At 46.4% G+C, this 14,696-nt stretch overlaps 1 protein-coding gene across 3 annotated transcripts in view; it reads left to right on the top strand.

Moving 5' to 3' along the window:
- The window catches only part of LOC121272645 (tyrosine-protein kinase receptor UFO), a 254,311-nt gene that overhangs the window by 133,944 nt on the left and 105,671 nt on the right, over window positions 1–14,696 (top strand). For all 3 annotated transcript variants that reach the window (XM_041179342.1, XM_041179341.1, XM_041179340.1), the window contains exon 7: window positions 671–854. In XM_041179342.1, coding sequence (XP_041035276.1) covers window positions 671–854 — 184 coding nt within the window. The remainder of the gene's footprint in view (window positions 1–670; window positions 855–14,696) is intronic.

The raw sequence follows: 14,696 nt of genomic DNA, 5'->3' as shown, positions 1-14,696 counted from the left end.
GATGCTATTTGCCTCTCCTGATGGGTGTCCTTGTGACTCAAGCTTCTGGCTCAGAACCATTTTGTATTTTTGATAAATTATCCCTAACTGGACCAAGTTTAAAATTCGCACCCATCTGATGGGAGACTGTTGTTGGCCTCTGCTACCTATCAGCCTCCAGTCAGCCTGTCATGTGGGTGAGAAGGCAGTAAGTGATATGGAACTGCACTCTAAGCCTCCCTGAGTAAAAGAAATTGCAAAGCCTAGGTGCAGGCCCAAGGTTTCAATACAGCAGACTACTGGGGTTGGAGAGAGTATTGGAGAAGATGAGACGAATCATGGCTGATCTGGAGAAAGAACGCTGGAGGGTGAGGGGACATTATTATCACTGAAAATGAAAGGAATTTAAAATGACCTGTGTTTCAATTTCTGAGGAATCATGAATTATTTTTTACCCACATGAATTCTTAAGTTTCGACTTGCAAGACATTTTGCTTACATGGGTACAGAGGTTTGGAAAGTATCCATAAGCACATTTTTTGTGAAATTTCCTTTCCTTGGTGACCACTTCTGTTTTTTTTTTTAGCAAGCAGTAATGCTTGCTCTGCACGTGAAGGTCTGGGGCCAGGTTGTGGGGGACAACATTTTATTTTAGAAAATGACACGTTTTGCTTTTCCTGTTTTCTTTCAGGCTGAACTGTCCAAAGATAACCTCAGCCAAGAGATCTATTTGGAAGATATCTCTCTTCCACCATTCAGCCATGTGATCAGAGGACTGATGCCACACTCACAGTATAGGATCCGGTTGGCCTGCAGCACAAAGATTGGCACTTCACCATGGACCAGCTGGGTGACAGCAGAAACCTTTGAAGGAGGTGAGGACGAAAGTGCTGCTGACTCTCAAGTGGAGTCCAGGGTAGAGGGGCTGTGCTTAGACTGGGGAGGGAATGTGCTTGATGTACCCTGTACCTGCTTCACCCAAATGTCAGGTTCACCTTTGGCTCCTTGGGTAGCACTCATGCCTCTAAGTCAGAAGGCCACTCCAGGGACTTCTTGGTTGAGAGTGATGCTCCCAGGACATTACCCAAGGAGTACTACACTGTCAGAGGCACTGGTTTTCAGATGAGATGTTGAACTGAGGTTGCATTTGCCCTATCGGGTAAGAGATCCCATGCTGCTACTGTGAATATTTCTTAATATTTTTACATTGAACTAATACCTAAAAACAGATTACCTGGTTATTGTTGTTTATATATGAATTAACTGCTCCATTCCTGCTTTGCAACAGTGACTATGCTTTAAAACAAGTACTTTATTGGTAATAAAGAGCTTTGGGGTATCCTTAGGCACTATAACAACGCAAGTCTTTCTGTTTTCACATGCTAGCTCCCCAGGAAATGGTTTGGTTGGCTGGGTGTTGTCAACAACAGTTCAACAGGTAACAACTGGGAATCAGTATTTGTGCAAAAATGAAACTGTAGTCCTTTGCCAACCTGATGCTCAGTGCTCTTAAATCAGTTTGTCCAATATTTTAGCCACTAGCTATATGTGGCCAACTGGGAATCAAGATGAAGATATTTAGGGGAACTGATAGATGGAGAAAAACTATTTCTTTTAGTTGGGGAATCTATAACTAGGGGACGGAATCTTAACGTTAGTGCCAAACCTTTTAGGAGTGAAGGCTGATGGTTGTCTGGAGCTGTCTTCTGCAAATGGCAACTGATGTTAAGGCAACTGTTAATGTTAAATCTGCGATTGATAGATATTGTTAACCAAAGGTATAAGAGGATATGGGGCAAAGGCAGGTATGAGAAGTTAGGTCACAGAACAGCCTTGTCCTCACTGAATGGCCATCCAACCTCAAGGGGCTAAATGCCCTCCTCCTGTTCCAATGTTCATTCCTGATTAACAACAGCAACAATTGAGAATCAGAGGGCTGAATTTTCCCAGAATTGCACTAAGGGTGGTAGGGGCGGGTAAAATCCTACCCGCCGATGAAACTGGCGGCTTTTCACGCTGTACCTTCCCAAGTCCGCCCATTATATATTCCCTCCCGTGAAACACGCTGTTTCGCTGGCGGGCAGGAAATGCAAAAAGTTGTTGCCATGGAGAAGATGCATCTGTGACCTCATGGATGCATTTGTGGGTGGCGGATTGTGAAATTCCACAGAGGTCGCCTGTGGAGCCCTGAAAGCAGCCACTGGCATAGAAATTGAGCACCATGGTCACTTTCACTGCCACTGGCAGTGGATGCCCTCCATGTCCCCTTGGTGCCAAGTCCTGCAGTAAGTAGCAGATGTGAGCCACCAGCTCCCTAGAACTGCGCAGTCGTCGGCGACACTGATTCTCAGTCATCTGCAGGAATGGCAGGCGGCGTCTATAGAACAAAGAACAAAGAAAAGTACAGCACAGGAATAGGCCCTTCAGCCCTCCAAGCCTGCGCCGATCATAGTGCCTGTCAAATTGAAACATTTTGCACTTCCATAAGACAGAGGAGCAGAAATTAGGCCATTCGGCCCATCGAGTCTGCTCCGCCATTCAATCATGGCTGATAAGTTTCTCAACCCCATTCTCCCGCCTTCTCCCTGTAACCTTTGATCCCCTTACCACTCATGAACCTATCTATCTCGGTCTTAAATACACTCAGTGACCTGGCCTCCACAGCCTTCTGTGGCAATGAATTCCATAGATTCACCTCTCTCTGGCTAAAGGAGTTTCTCCTCATCTCTGTTCTAAAAGGTCTTCCCTTTACTCTGAGGCTGTGCCCTCGGGTCCTAGTCTCTCCTACTAATGGAAACGTCTTCCCCACGTCCACTCTATCCAGGCCTTTCAGTATTCTGTAAGTTTCCATCAGATCCCACCTCGTCCTTCTAAACTCCGTTGAGTATACACCCAGAGTCCTCAAACGTTCCTCATATGTTAAGCCTTTCATTCCTGGGATCATTCTTGTGAACCTCCTCTGGACCCTCTCCAGAGCCAGAACATCCTTCCTGAGATACGGGGCCCAAAATTGCTCACAATATTCTAAATGTGGTCTGACCAGAGCCTTATAAAGCCTTAGCAGCACATCCCTGCTTTTATATTCTAGTCCTCTCGAAATAAATGCCAACATTGCATTTGCCTTCCTAACTACCGACTCAAACTGCAAGTTAACCAAGTTAACCTTCCGGGGTCCGTATTCCTCTATTCCCATCCTATTCATGTATTTGTCAAGCTGCCTCTTAAACACCACTATCGTACCTGCTTCCACCACCTCCTCTGGCAGGGATTTCCAGACACTCACTAACCTCTACCAAAAAACTTGCCCCACACATCTCCTTTAAAGTTTTCTCCTCTCACCTTAAATCTATGCCCCCTAGTAATTGATTCTTCCACCCTGGGAAAAAGATTCTGACTATCTACACTGTCCATGCCACTCATAATTTTGTAAACTTCTATCAAGTCGCCCCTCAATCTCCGTTGCTCTAGTGAGAACAATGTGAGTTTCTCCAACCTCTCCTCAAATCTAATAACCTCCAGACCAGGCAGCATCCTGGTAAACCTCCTCTGCACCCTTTCCAACGCCTCCATATCCTTCTAGTAATGTGGCGAACAGAATTGCACGCAATGCTCCAAGTGTGGCCTAACCAAGGTTCTATACAGCTGCAGCATGACTTCCCAGCTTTTATACTCAATACCCCTGCCGATGAAGGCAAGCATGCCACATGCCTTCCTGACTACCTTATCCACCTGCGTTGCCACTTTCAGTGACCTGTGGACCTGTACACCCAGATCCCTCTGCCCGTCGATGCACTTAAGGGTTCTGACATTTACTATATAGTTCCTACCTGTATTAGACCTTCCAAAATGCATTACCTCACATTTGTCCGGATTAAACTCCATCTGCCATTTCTCTGCCCAAGACTCCAACTGATCTATATTCCATCGTATCCTTTGACAATCATCTACACTATCTGCAACTCCTCCAACCTTAGTGTCGTCTGCAAACTTACTAATTAGACCATTTTCCTCCAAATTATTTACGTATACTACAAACAGCAAAGGTCCCAGCATTGATCCCTGCAGAACACCACTAGTCACAGCTCTCCATTCAGAAAAGCACCTTTCCACTGCTACCCTCTGTCTTCTATGACCAAGCCAATTCTGTATCCATCTTGCCAGCTCACCTCTGATCACGTGCAACTTTACCTTCTGTACCAGTCTACCACGAGGGACCTTGTCAAAGGCCTTACTGAAATCCATGTATATAACATCCACTGCCCTTCCATCATCGATCATCTTTGTCACTTCCTCGAAAAACTCGATCAAGTTAGTGAGACACGACCTCCCCTTCACAAAACCATATAGACCCTGGGTATTGCTGGGTGCCGACCAGCCTGGCTCGCTGTCGCTCCTGGGACCGTGTGCAGGATCCCCTGCTGCCCATTTTTCATGAGGTTGCTGCTCCTGCCTTTGCATGGCAGGACCCTCAGTTGCTCTCTCCTCCACCTTCTACACTCTCTGTAGGCCATCAGGCACACAGGTAGGTCGCCCAGGATCCATGATCCTGACGTGGTCCTCCTGCAGCATGAAAGAGAGAGAGTTGACGTTTCGAGTCCTCATGACCCTTCGACAGAACAAGTTCTGTCGAAGGGTCATGAGGACTCGAAACGTCAACTCTTTTCTTCTCCGCCGATGCTGCCAGACCTGCTGAGTTTTTCCAGGTAATTCTGTTTTTGTTTTTGTTTTGGATTTCCAGCATCCGCAGTTTTTTGTTTTTATGAAAGAGAGAGAGTTGTGGTTATCATGGCTGTACTTAACACCTTTCCCGGCCTTGTGTGACTGCCCCTTAATGCTTCCCAGAGAGTGCTGGTCACCCCCTGGATGGCCAGAGATGAGTGCGCTGCATGGCTGCCCTGTTAACCTGTGACATGGGGGACACCGGTCCAAACCAGGATGCTGAGATTGCAAGGGGCTGTGAGCACCTCCAGCAGTGACTGCTACATGGCCAGTGTTGGTGAGGAGATTGTACAACGTGTCCTGCGGTCCAATAAAGTGGTGGCGGACTTGAAGTCTGTGCCGGGGGCAGGGGTGGGGGTATAAGGTATGGAGCATTTAGTGGCCCTTTGGCGCCTCCGCAATGCTCACACGAGCGGGCAGGCTAGGAGCCCAACCCCACTCACATCACTGTGGCTGCGCCTGATCTGTCTCAGTGGTAGAGGCCTGGTCTGTTTATACAAGTGTCCCTAATTGCACTTCCCTCGCTTACCCTGCACCCACCCCCCCTCCACCCACCCACCTCCCATCTTAATTGGCTGTGCACGGGATGCAGCGCCAGGGCATCACTTGCCCCCCCCCCCAACCACCACCCACTCCCCTCAGCAGTCGCCACTGAGGCTGGCCAGCACTTGCCCCCAGATACCCCCACCCCTCAGCGTCAGTTCCCCCCCACCCTCCCCTGGTGCCCTGGAGGCCTGTAAACAACGGGCGAGCTGTGGAGAACGCTGCTGCTCACTCGCTTCAATTGCCCCAAAGTGAAGGCCGCCAAGTGCACGTGACCTGTGTGCAGTTGTGAAACACGTTGGCGCGCTTTCCCGCCGACGTGGGCGGATGATAACGGTGAGGTTCCGAGCTTGGCGGGATTGGCTTTTAACCATGTGCTGATGTATTACAATTAGCTCCCCACCGACTGACGATGGGAAATGCGGCCCACCTTCGGCGCGCTGAGCGGAAGATCGCGAGCAGCCTCCACACCGTCATGAAGTGGGCTCCACCATATTTTCCACGCACTCCACCTATCACACCCACCACCAGTGGGCTTGGCAAATTCCACCCATAGGGCTGGATTTTTGTGCCCCAATTCAGGCCAGAATGAAGGGGGCCAATCGATAAAGAAAGTGGCGGTGATGTGGTGCAGATCGACACCCTGCTTCTGTTTCCAAAGTCAGCGATATTTGTGAGATTGAGGGGTTGGGAGCACCAGCCTCTGAACTCACCCACGCTCCTAAACAGGCAAACAAATCTTGTTAAAGGGATTATTAAAAGCCCATCTTGAGGGACCTTTTCTATTTTTCTGGAGGTGGCTGGCATTTATAGGAGCTGTCTGCCTCAGAGCAACTCAAGATCATGCTGGGGACAAGTCATGGAGGCCTGAAAAGATAAGTGTAGACAATAAGACATAGGAGCAGAAATTAGGCCAATCGGCCCATCATGTGTAAACAGTAGTCTTAGGTGAAAGCGCTTACCTCCTTGCAGTAAAAATTGTAACAGCCCCTGAGGGCGGAGAAGGACTCAGAATTAAGAACTTTGGGAGTTCAAGGGGTTCACCACTCTCCTTGCATCCTGTGGGCATCGGATCAATGGGTGAGGCTGTTTGGACTTCACCTGAGCACCAGGAAGGCTGCAGCTGGAAATGAGTGCTGCTGGAGATGAGCAGCTCCAGCCTGCACAAGAAGGGCAGAGGAGATGGATGAGGGGCACAGACGAGAAGGAGCCACTACCCTGAGCACAGGATCCACAGGCAGAAGTGAAGAAACTTGAACATGACTGAAAAGCAGTGTCAAAGGAGACTGTGACTCTCCAGGCTAATGTTCAGATACCTGTAACACTACCGATCTCGTACCTCGCACCACTGATTCCCCTGTCAGCAGTAGTCAAGGTAACTGTGGCGGTGAATTTCTTCATCACTGGATCATTAAGGGTCAGCTTCGGACCTGTGTGGCATCTCCCAGGCGGCTGCATAGTAGTGCATCACCCAGGTGACAGATGTCACCTTCAGTGAGGCTGTACAATGCATCAGATCCATTACTGATGTGGCATCATAAGCTCAGAGGGAACGGACCAGTGTGTGGGCTGGTCAGATGATCACCTGGAACATCTTCCTGGAAGGGTCATCTTCACCATGGTGGTCTGCTGCACTCTCCAAAGCATGGCCCTCCAGAGAGATGTGGACCTTGAGGATGGTGAAGCCTAGGGAGTAGACAACCCAGACATCATTAGAGTACTAAAAGCCCTGAGACCCAGAGCAAACGTTCCTTGATTAATAGCTCATGTTCTTTGATCTATGCTGTCAATTTCTCAATGTTGTTACTAAAGCTTAAGAGATGTCAAGTGCCTGCAGTTTCTCATATTGATACTTTAAAGGGTCTGGATAATTGACACTTTCATTGAGCTGTAGTTAAAAGGATTTTTTTTAAGAAAGCAGAACATATCAATGACTTTTTTAAAGCTTTTGTTACACATCATACTGTCACCATAGGGTTCATTGCTTCTATCCCATATATAGTGGTTAAATGGGCATGTAAGTGCCATAACAAAAACAGAATTACCTGGAAAAACTCAGCAGGTCTGGCAGCATCGGCGGAGAAGAAAAGAGTTGACGTTTCGAGTCCTCATGACCCTTCGACAGAACTGCCGATGCTGCCAGACCTGCTGAGTTTTTCCAGGTAATTCTGTTTTTGTTTTGGATTTCCAGCATCCACAGTTTTTTTGGTTTTTGTTTTGTTTTTATCTCTATGTAAGTGCCATATCTTGGCATTGGAGGCATTAGGGGCCATAGGGGCTGTTTGGAGGGACATATCTTGGGGGCATGAGGAGGACTTCTTGCACTGACCTTTCAAAAGGTCACCTCATGCAGACACCTCTGAGATGCTGTGAACCATGAGTCTTTTCAAATCTGGCCTGACTCCATGAAGTTTATGGAGGACTAGGCCATGTCTATCCCCTCAATGGAGCTGGCCAGGTCGGGACTGAATGGTGCAGGCTTTTGACCTGAACCAGCTCGCACCTTTAAAAGGCACACCTGAAAATCAGAAATCCCAGGAATAGGGTCAGAAATCTCAGAATAAGGACCCGCTTGCCATTTTTAAAGGGATCCTAAGTCAACCCAACGCGGTAAAAATCCAGCCTGTTAGCACACAGAAGTTGGCCATTTGCTAAATTGAGTCAACCATTGAGCAAGAAATCAGTTCCATTCCCCTGATCTATCCCTGCAGTACTGTGAACTCATCCTATTTCCTTTCGAAATTATTGAGCATCTCTGCTTCCACCACCCTCTTAAGCAGCGGGTTCCATATCATGACCACTTGGCACATCCATCCCACAGACCCTGCCCCATATCTCCTACCTGAAAATGTTAAAACTGTGCCTCCTTGTCCTTGTGCCATCAGCTAATGGCTTTTTCTACTTTATCTAAACCTGTCATTATCTTGTACACCTCTATCAAATCTCCCCTCAACATCCATTACTCCAAGGAGAACAGCCCCAGCTTTATAAGTCATAGGTTCCTGCCCAGAGAGTGCTGAAGATTTGAACGTGAGACTAGACGATGTGTCGGACGACCATCTTCTAGTTGCTCCATCTGGTTACTTTGCTCCGTTGCCCTTTACAGTGCAATCTAGAAACCAGCCAACTATCCTCAATTCATCTTCTCTGTTCAACGTCCTTTGAGGAGACATGGAAGAGTGGCCTTTGGTGGCCTGTCCCCCACTTTTCTGTCCTCTACATCAATGCCTCTTCTAGTGCCAGCTTAGATCAGTGGATCGCATTCTCACCTCTGAGTCAGCAGGCTGTAGATTCACACCCCGACAGGATTTGTGTATATAATCCAGGCTGACATTTCCAGTGCAGTACTGAGGAAGTGCTGCATTGTCAAAGGTGCCATTTTTCAAATGATTGGTTACCCCAAGGGCCTGTCTGCCTCCTCAGCTCAACATAAAAGATCTCATGGTACTATGGTGTCCTGGCCAATATTTATCCCCTAACTAACACTTAAAAACACATTACCTGGCGATGCCTCTGCTGTTAGTGGGAGCTTGCTGTGTGAAATGTGTACTGCATCTCCTACATTACATCGGTGACTACATTCAAAAAGTAATTCATCGGTTGTAACATACTTTGGGATGTTTGTAGATGTGAATGGTGTAAGTTATTTCTTAACAATACCCTGTGACAGTCCCTTCTGGAATAGAAAGAGAAAGGATGGGTTCATGCAGTCAAATGCAGTGGACAATGTGTGCACATGATCCCACAAAGCGGAAATGATATAAATGACTGGTTGATGTGTTTGTGGGGTTGGCAGGATTGTGGGCTGGGACGCTGGGAGAATCACCTCCCTCGTGTGAATAGTGCTGTGAGATCTTTTTACATTTACCTGACCAGGAAGATGGAGGGTGGGATTTTCCACAGCTGCTCAGTGCCACCACCTTCCGGTCCCGCTGCAAGTCAATCAACTTCTGGCCTTGCCCGTGAGGGGCCAGCAAATCCTAGCCAGAGCTTCAGCTGGATCATAAAGAAGGCAAATCACATGGGATACAGGGTCATTTGATAAGGTGGATTCAAAATTGCCTGAGTTGTAGGAGACAGAGGGTGATGACAGAAGGCTGCTTTAGTGGCTGGAAGCCAGTGTTCACTGGTGTACCGCAGGGATCTGTGCTGGGTCCCCTATTATTCATCATTTATATAAACGACATAGATGACTATGTGGGGGATAGGATTAGTAAGTTTGTGGATGACACAAAGATTGGCCGGGTGGTTAACAGTGAGGTTGAGTGTCTTGGGCTACAGGAAGATATAGACGGGATGGTCAAATGGGCAGATAAGTGGCAGATGGAATTTAACCCTGAAAATTGTGAGGTGATACACTTTGGAAGGAGTAATTTGACAAGGAAGTATTCAATGAACAGCATGGTACTAGGAAGTTTTGAGGAACAAAGGAACCTTGGCGTGTGTGTCCATAGATCTCTGAAGGTGGAGGGGCATGTTAGTGGGCTGGTGAGAAAGGCATATGGGACACTTGCCTTTATCAATCGAGGCATAGATTACAAAAGTAGGGAGATCATGTTGGAGTTGTATAGAACCTTGGTGAGGCCACAGCTGGAGTACTGTGTGCAGTTCTGGTCACCACATTATAGGAAGGATGTGATTGCACTGGAGGGGGTGCAGAGGAGATTCACCAGGATGTTGCCTGGGATGAAACATTTAAGTTATGAAGAGAGGTTGGATAGACTTGGGTTGTTTTCGTTGGAGCAGAGAAGACTGAGGGGTGACCTGATTGAGGTGTACAAGATTATGAGGGGTACAGACAGGGTGGATAGGGAGCAGCTGTTCCCCTTAGTTGAAGGGTCAGTCACAAGGGGACATAAGTTCAAGGTGAGGGGCAGGAGGTTTAGGGGGGGATGTGAGGAAAAACTTATTTACCCAGAGGGTGGTGATGGTCTGGAATGCGCTGCCTGGGAGGGTGGTGGAAGCGGATTGCCTCACATCCTTTAAAAAGTACCTGGATGAGCACTTGGCACGTCATAACATTCAAGGCTATGGGCCAAGTGCTGGTAAATGGGATTAGGTAGGTAGGTCAGGTGTTTCTCACGTATTGGTGCAGACTCGATGGGCCGAAGGGCCTCTTCTGCATTGTGTGATTCTGTGATTCTGGATGGCTCCCCCTTCACAATGAGGAACCGCTTTGAACATCCATACCCTGGAGTGGATTTTGGGAAATAATTAGAACATTCATCAGATGAGGAGTGGATAGTGCTTCTGTTGGCACTTGTACTGATAATGGACCCCAAGCCTTCCAATGAACTATGCCTGCCTGACACTAGTGAAACTAAATAAAAATGCAAAAGGTGTTTGCATCAGGTTTTTCTGTTGCCAGTACCAGTAATGGACCAAGATAAAAACAAAAAACTGGGGATGCTGGAAACCCAAAACAAAAACAGAATTACCTGGAAAAACTCAGCGGGTCTGGCAGCATCAGCGGAGAAGAAAAGAGTTGATGTTTCGAGTCCTCATGACCCTTCAACAGAACAGAGTGAATATTAGGAGAGGGGTGAAATATAAGCTCGTTTAAGGTTGGGGGGGGGGTGGTGGGGGGAAGAGAAGTGGGGGGGGGGTGGTGTGGTTGTAGGGACAAGCAAGCAGTGATAGGAGCAGATAATTAAAAGATGTCACAGACAAAAGAACACAGAGATGTTGAAGTTGGTGATATTATCTAAACAAATGTGCTAATTAAGAATGGATGGTAGGGCACTCAAGGTACAGCTCTAGTTTTTTCTTTTCCCACCTATTTCCATTATTTTTAAATCTTGTATGCCCTGCTAGTCTTTCCACCCCATCCCCACTAGAGCTGTACCTTGAGTGCCCTGCCATCCATTCTTAATTAGCAAATTCGTTTAGATAATATCACCACTTCAAAACCTCTGTGTTCTTTTGTTCCTTTGTCTGTGACATCTTTTGATTATCTGCTCCTATCATTGCTTGCTTGTCCCTACAACCACACCACCCCCCCAACTTCTCTCCCCCCACACCCCCCCACCTTAAACCAGCTTATATTTCACCCCTCTCCTAATATTCACTCAGTTCTGTTGAATGTTCATGAGGACTCGAAACATCAACTCTTTTCTTCTCCGTTGATGCTGCCAGACCTGCTGAGTTTTTCCAGGTAATTCTGTTTTTGTCCAGTAATGAACCACAAGCTTTCCAACGAAGAAGCTAAGTGTTAAACCTTCAGGAATTTAATATAATGAGAGTAACAGGAAGTATTTCAGTTAAGCGGAATTCTGTGTCTGGGATTTGAATTATTGTTGGGTGGGAGCCCAGTTATTGGAGGTGCCAAACTCCTGCACATCGCTGGGTTGAATCCCAATCTCAGGTTCCTTCCAACCTGTCTTCTCAGACTGTGCTTCTCACAATACCACAAAGCAGAAAGGAGGAGGAGGCTCAGCTTGTAGACAGAGTTAGGATTTTGTTTCATTATTTAATTTCTTCCGATTTACGTATTGCCTAGATAGGAAGTAATGTGTTTGCCAAAATGTTGAAGGAATTAAGTATTTGACTTGGCAGCTTGCCTGCTCTGAAACGCTCATGTACATTCAATCCCCGATAAGGCAATGCTTCATTCTGTTCACATCAGGCTGAGATCCTTGAACCACTTCCTTATCATCAACCTGGTCTATGTTTTTATTCTGTTTTAGCTCTGAGTAGGAGTGCTATATATTCATGCAAATCACAGCTATGTCAAAAAGTTATTGTGCACATACACAAACACTGAGTTGTAGCAGAGCAGCTCTGACCATTCCAACTATTTTAAATCTGTTTACCAAATAAATAGCACCATTTTGACGAGTGAAGATAAGCAGTGAGTGGTTAGCGTCCTTACTCCCAATGTGACAAGACAACTTAATAAGGTTGGGTTTATAAATAAACAAACAGAATATAAAAGCAGAGAGATATTTCCAGAGCTTTATAAATCACCAGTTAGACCCTCATTTGGAGTATAGTGGACAATTCTGAGCACCACAACTTGGGAAAACTTAGGAAAGGTACAGAGGAAGTTTGTTCTCTTGGGGACAGAGAATGTGGGCTCTCCCTTAGCTTCTAAAGAAATTATTATTAGTTAGACTTTTAGTTATTTGACTAGCCTAGACTTTAAGGAAGTTCCCTTTCAGTTTCTAGTGACAAATGTCCACATTTCATATCCCCAATCGGCAGGAGAGCTTTCAATTGTTGACCTTGGCCACTCAAGAACCTGTGCATGAATCCAGTCAACTAATGGGTGAAGATTTCTCCTCACTGTCCAGTGTAACAGACCAAAGGAAATGAAATTCACCCCTGGTTTTAGTACATATGAGTTTATGGGAAGAAAGTGGCAATGAATTAGTGATCCTCTTCTAGCAATGGACCATTGGCTGTAGAAAGTGGGCTTTCAGGTTAGTGTTGAACTAATTTTTTGGGCATAGAGAAAGAGAGCTTTATGCCTGTGATAAACTTAACAAGTTCTCACTCTTGGCATGACATTTTACTGACTGGGAATACAGGGCTGGGAATGTGGTTCTGGGGGTGATGAGACCTTCCTACGAGATCCGCTGACCAAGCCTAAACATTCCTAGACATCCCCAGTAGGTGAAGATCCAAGATGGGAGTATGTATTCCTCAGATGAACACTCTACCTGTAAAGCCAGCAGTACATGGTGCTGGCACTGAGCAGAAAACTGGGAAAATGTTCCATACGTCAGTTCTGAATGCTCTTGTCTTCAGTCCAAAGAACTTGTTGTTTTCAGACTGGCTGGGATGACGTGTGCCCCAAGGTGATTATCAGCTGTTCAGCCATGGGAACAACCTGGACTTGGCCTGCCAGCCATGTCAGTGACGGAATAGTTCACAGAATACAGGGTGAGAAACATGCACAAGGCATCATTAAATAAATAAAGCCACACAGTGTTCTTTTTCTAATGGGTTTTATTTGTGCAAGCCAGGAAAATTCCCACAATTCTGTTTTAACTTAACAAAGAGGAAGGATGAGTGGGGTGGGGTGGGAAAGAATTGGGGAGAGAGTGACGAGAGTGAGGTGGGGGTGTGAAGTTGGGGAGTGGGGAGAGAAAGGTGGGGGGAGTTGTGTTGGGGGGGGCGGTGAGTGAGGCTGGAGAGTGGGGAGAAAGGGGTGAGGAAATGAGGTAGGGGAGTGGGGAGAGTGGGTTGGGGGAGTGAGGTTGGGGCATGGGGAGAGTGGGGTGGGGAGCGTTGTTGCTTCTTCTCCTTATAGATAAACATCAAGGCACCGGCCATGAGTAAGAGATTGGCTAACACAAAAATGCTTGGTCCCATTTATTAAGGATCTGAGAAATTGACAGCAGTATTACACAATTGGTGAATTTGTACACATGTCTGAGTTGGTAGCTTCCTCAGAAGAAATTGCAACAAAGGCCTGAATTTTCATCAAACCAGAGGGACTCCAGGTCTTAGTCGAAATGGCGCTGGAGCCCAGGATCCAGAAGCCCCACCTCTGAATCCGGCACCCTCCATTCTTGCCATGGGGGCAGTGACGGTGGTGGGAGGTATTGCACACATCTGCGGTTCATGGAGGCAGCAGCACATTTAAACATGCAGTTGCCTTCAAACAGAAGCAATTTTGGTCACCCAGGTTTCTGAAACATGGCTCATGGGTTTTAGACTTTGAGGAAAAGGTGTACACCTACCAGAGTCCTTTGGAGAGGTCCAGTACTGCTTTGGGAGAGGTCAGGTACTGTTTGGGATTGTTAAGACCAGACATCAAAGTGTGTAAAAAGTGTAAAAGTTCTTTAGAACTTTAAAACTGTCAAGTCATTTAAACCCCTTGCTCTTAAAAATTTGAAAAAAACCCAGCTAGCCTGCAACTGAAAGAAAATAATCCTGGCAATTTCAGCAGTGTTTGTTGATATAAGCCTAAGGGTTGTCATGATAGGATTAGTACTGCTTTACTTTTAAATGCAAGTAAGTACTTGAAGGAAATGTTTGTTTTTATAAAGAATAAAGCACTTGAAAGGATTTAAATGTATTGAATGGGCTTTTATGAATGATTTTTTTTTAAATATAGAATGTAATAGATATTTAAAACTTATTTTATTTTATTTCATCTCACCATGGCTCCTGAAGTCTGCCCATGGTGGATACTGAGTGAGTTGGCATGGAGGGTGTAAGGGAAAAGGGTGGTGAGTAGGGATCATGGGTGAGCATGAGTTGACACTAAGTTAGCATATGGGGCTATAAAGGGCCATGGAGGTGGGTAGAGGGGCATAAGCTGGCATGGAGGGTATGAGGGACCATGAGGATGGTTGGGGAGTATGAGGTGGCATGAACGGTGCATCAGGAGCATGTGGGAGGTTAGGGGGTATGAGGAATGAGAGCTTGAGGATTGCTTTTTGTTTTTACTGCATTTTTTACAATTGGGATGAAGTCCCATAGCATTGAACCAGCATTTGATAGCC

Source organism: Carcharodon carcharias, chromosome 34 (assembly GCF_017639515.1).
Source record: "Carcharodon carcharias isolate sCarCar2 chromosome 34, sCarCar2.pri, whole genome shotgun sequence".
NCBI classification, from domain to species: Eukaryota; Metazoa; Chordata; class Chondrichthyes; order Lamniformes; family Lamnidae; genus Carcharodon; species Carcharodon carcharias.
The sequence above is the reverse complement of the archived record's forward strand: the minus strand, read 5'-3'. Positions and strand labels throughout refer to the sequence as shown.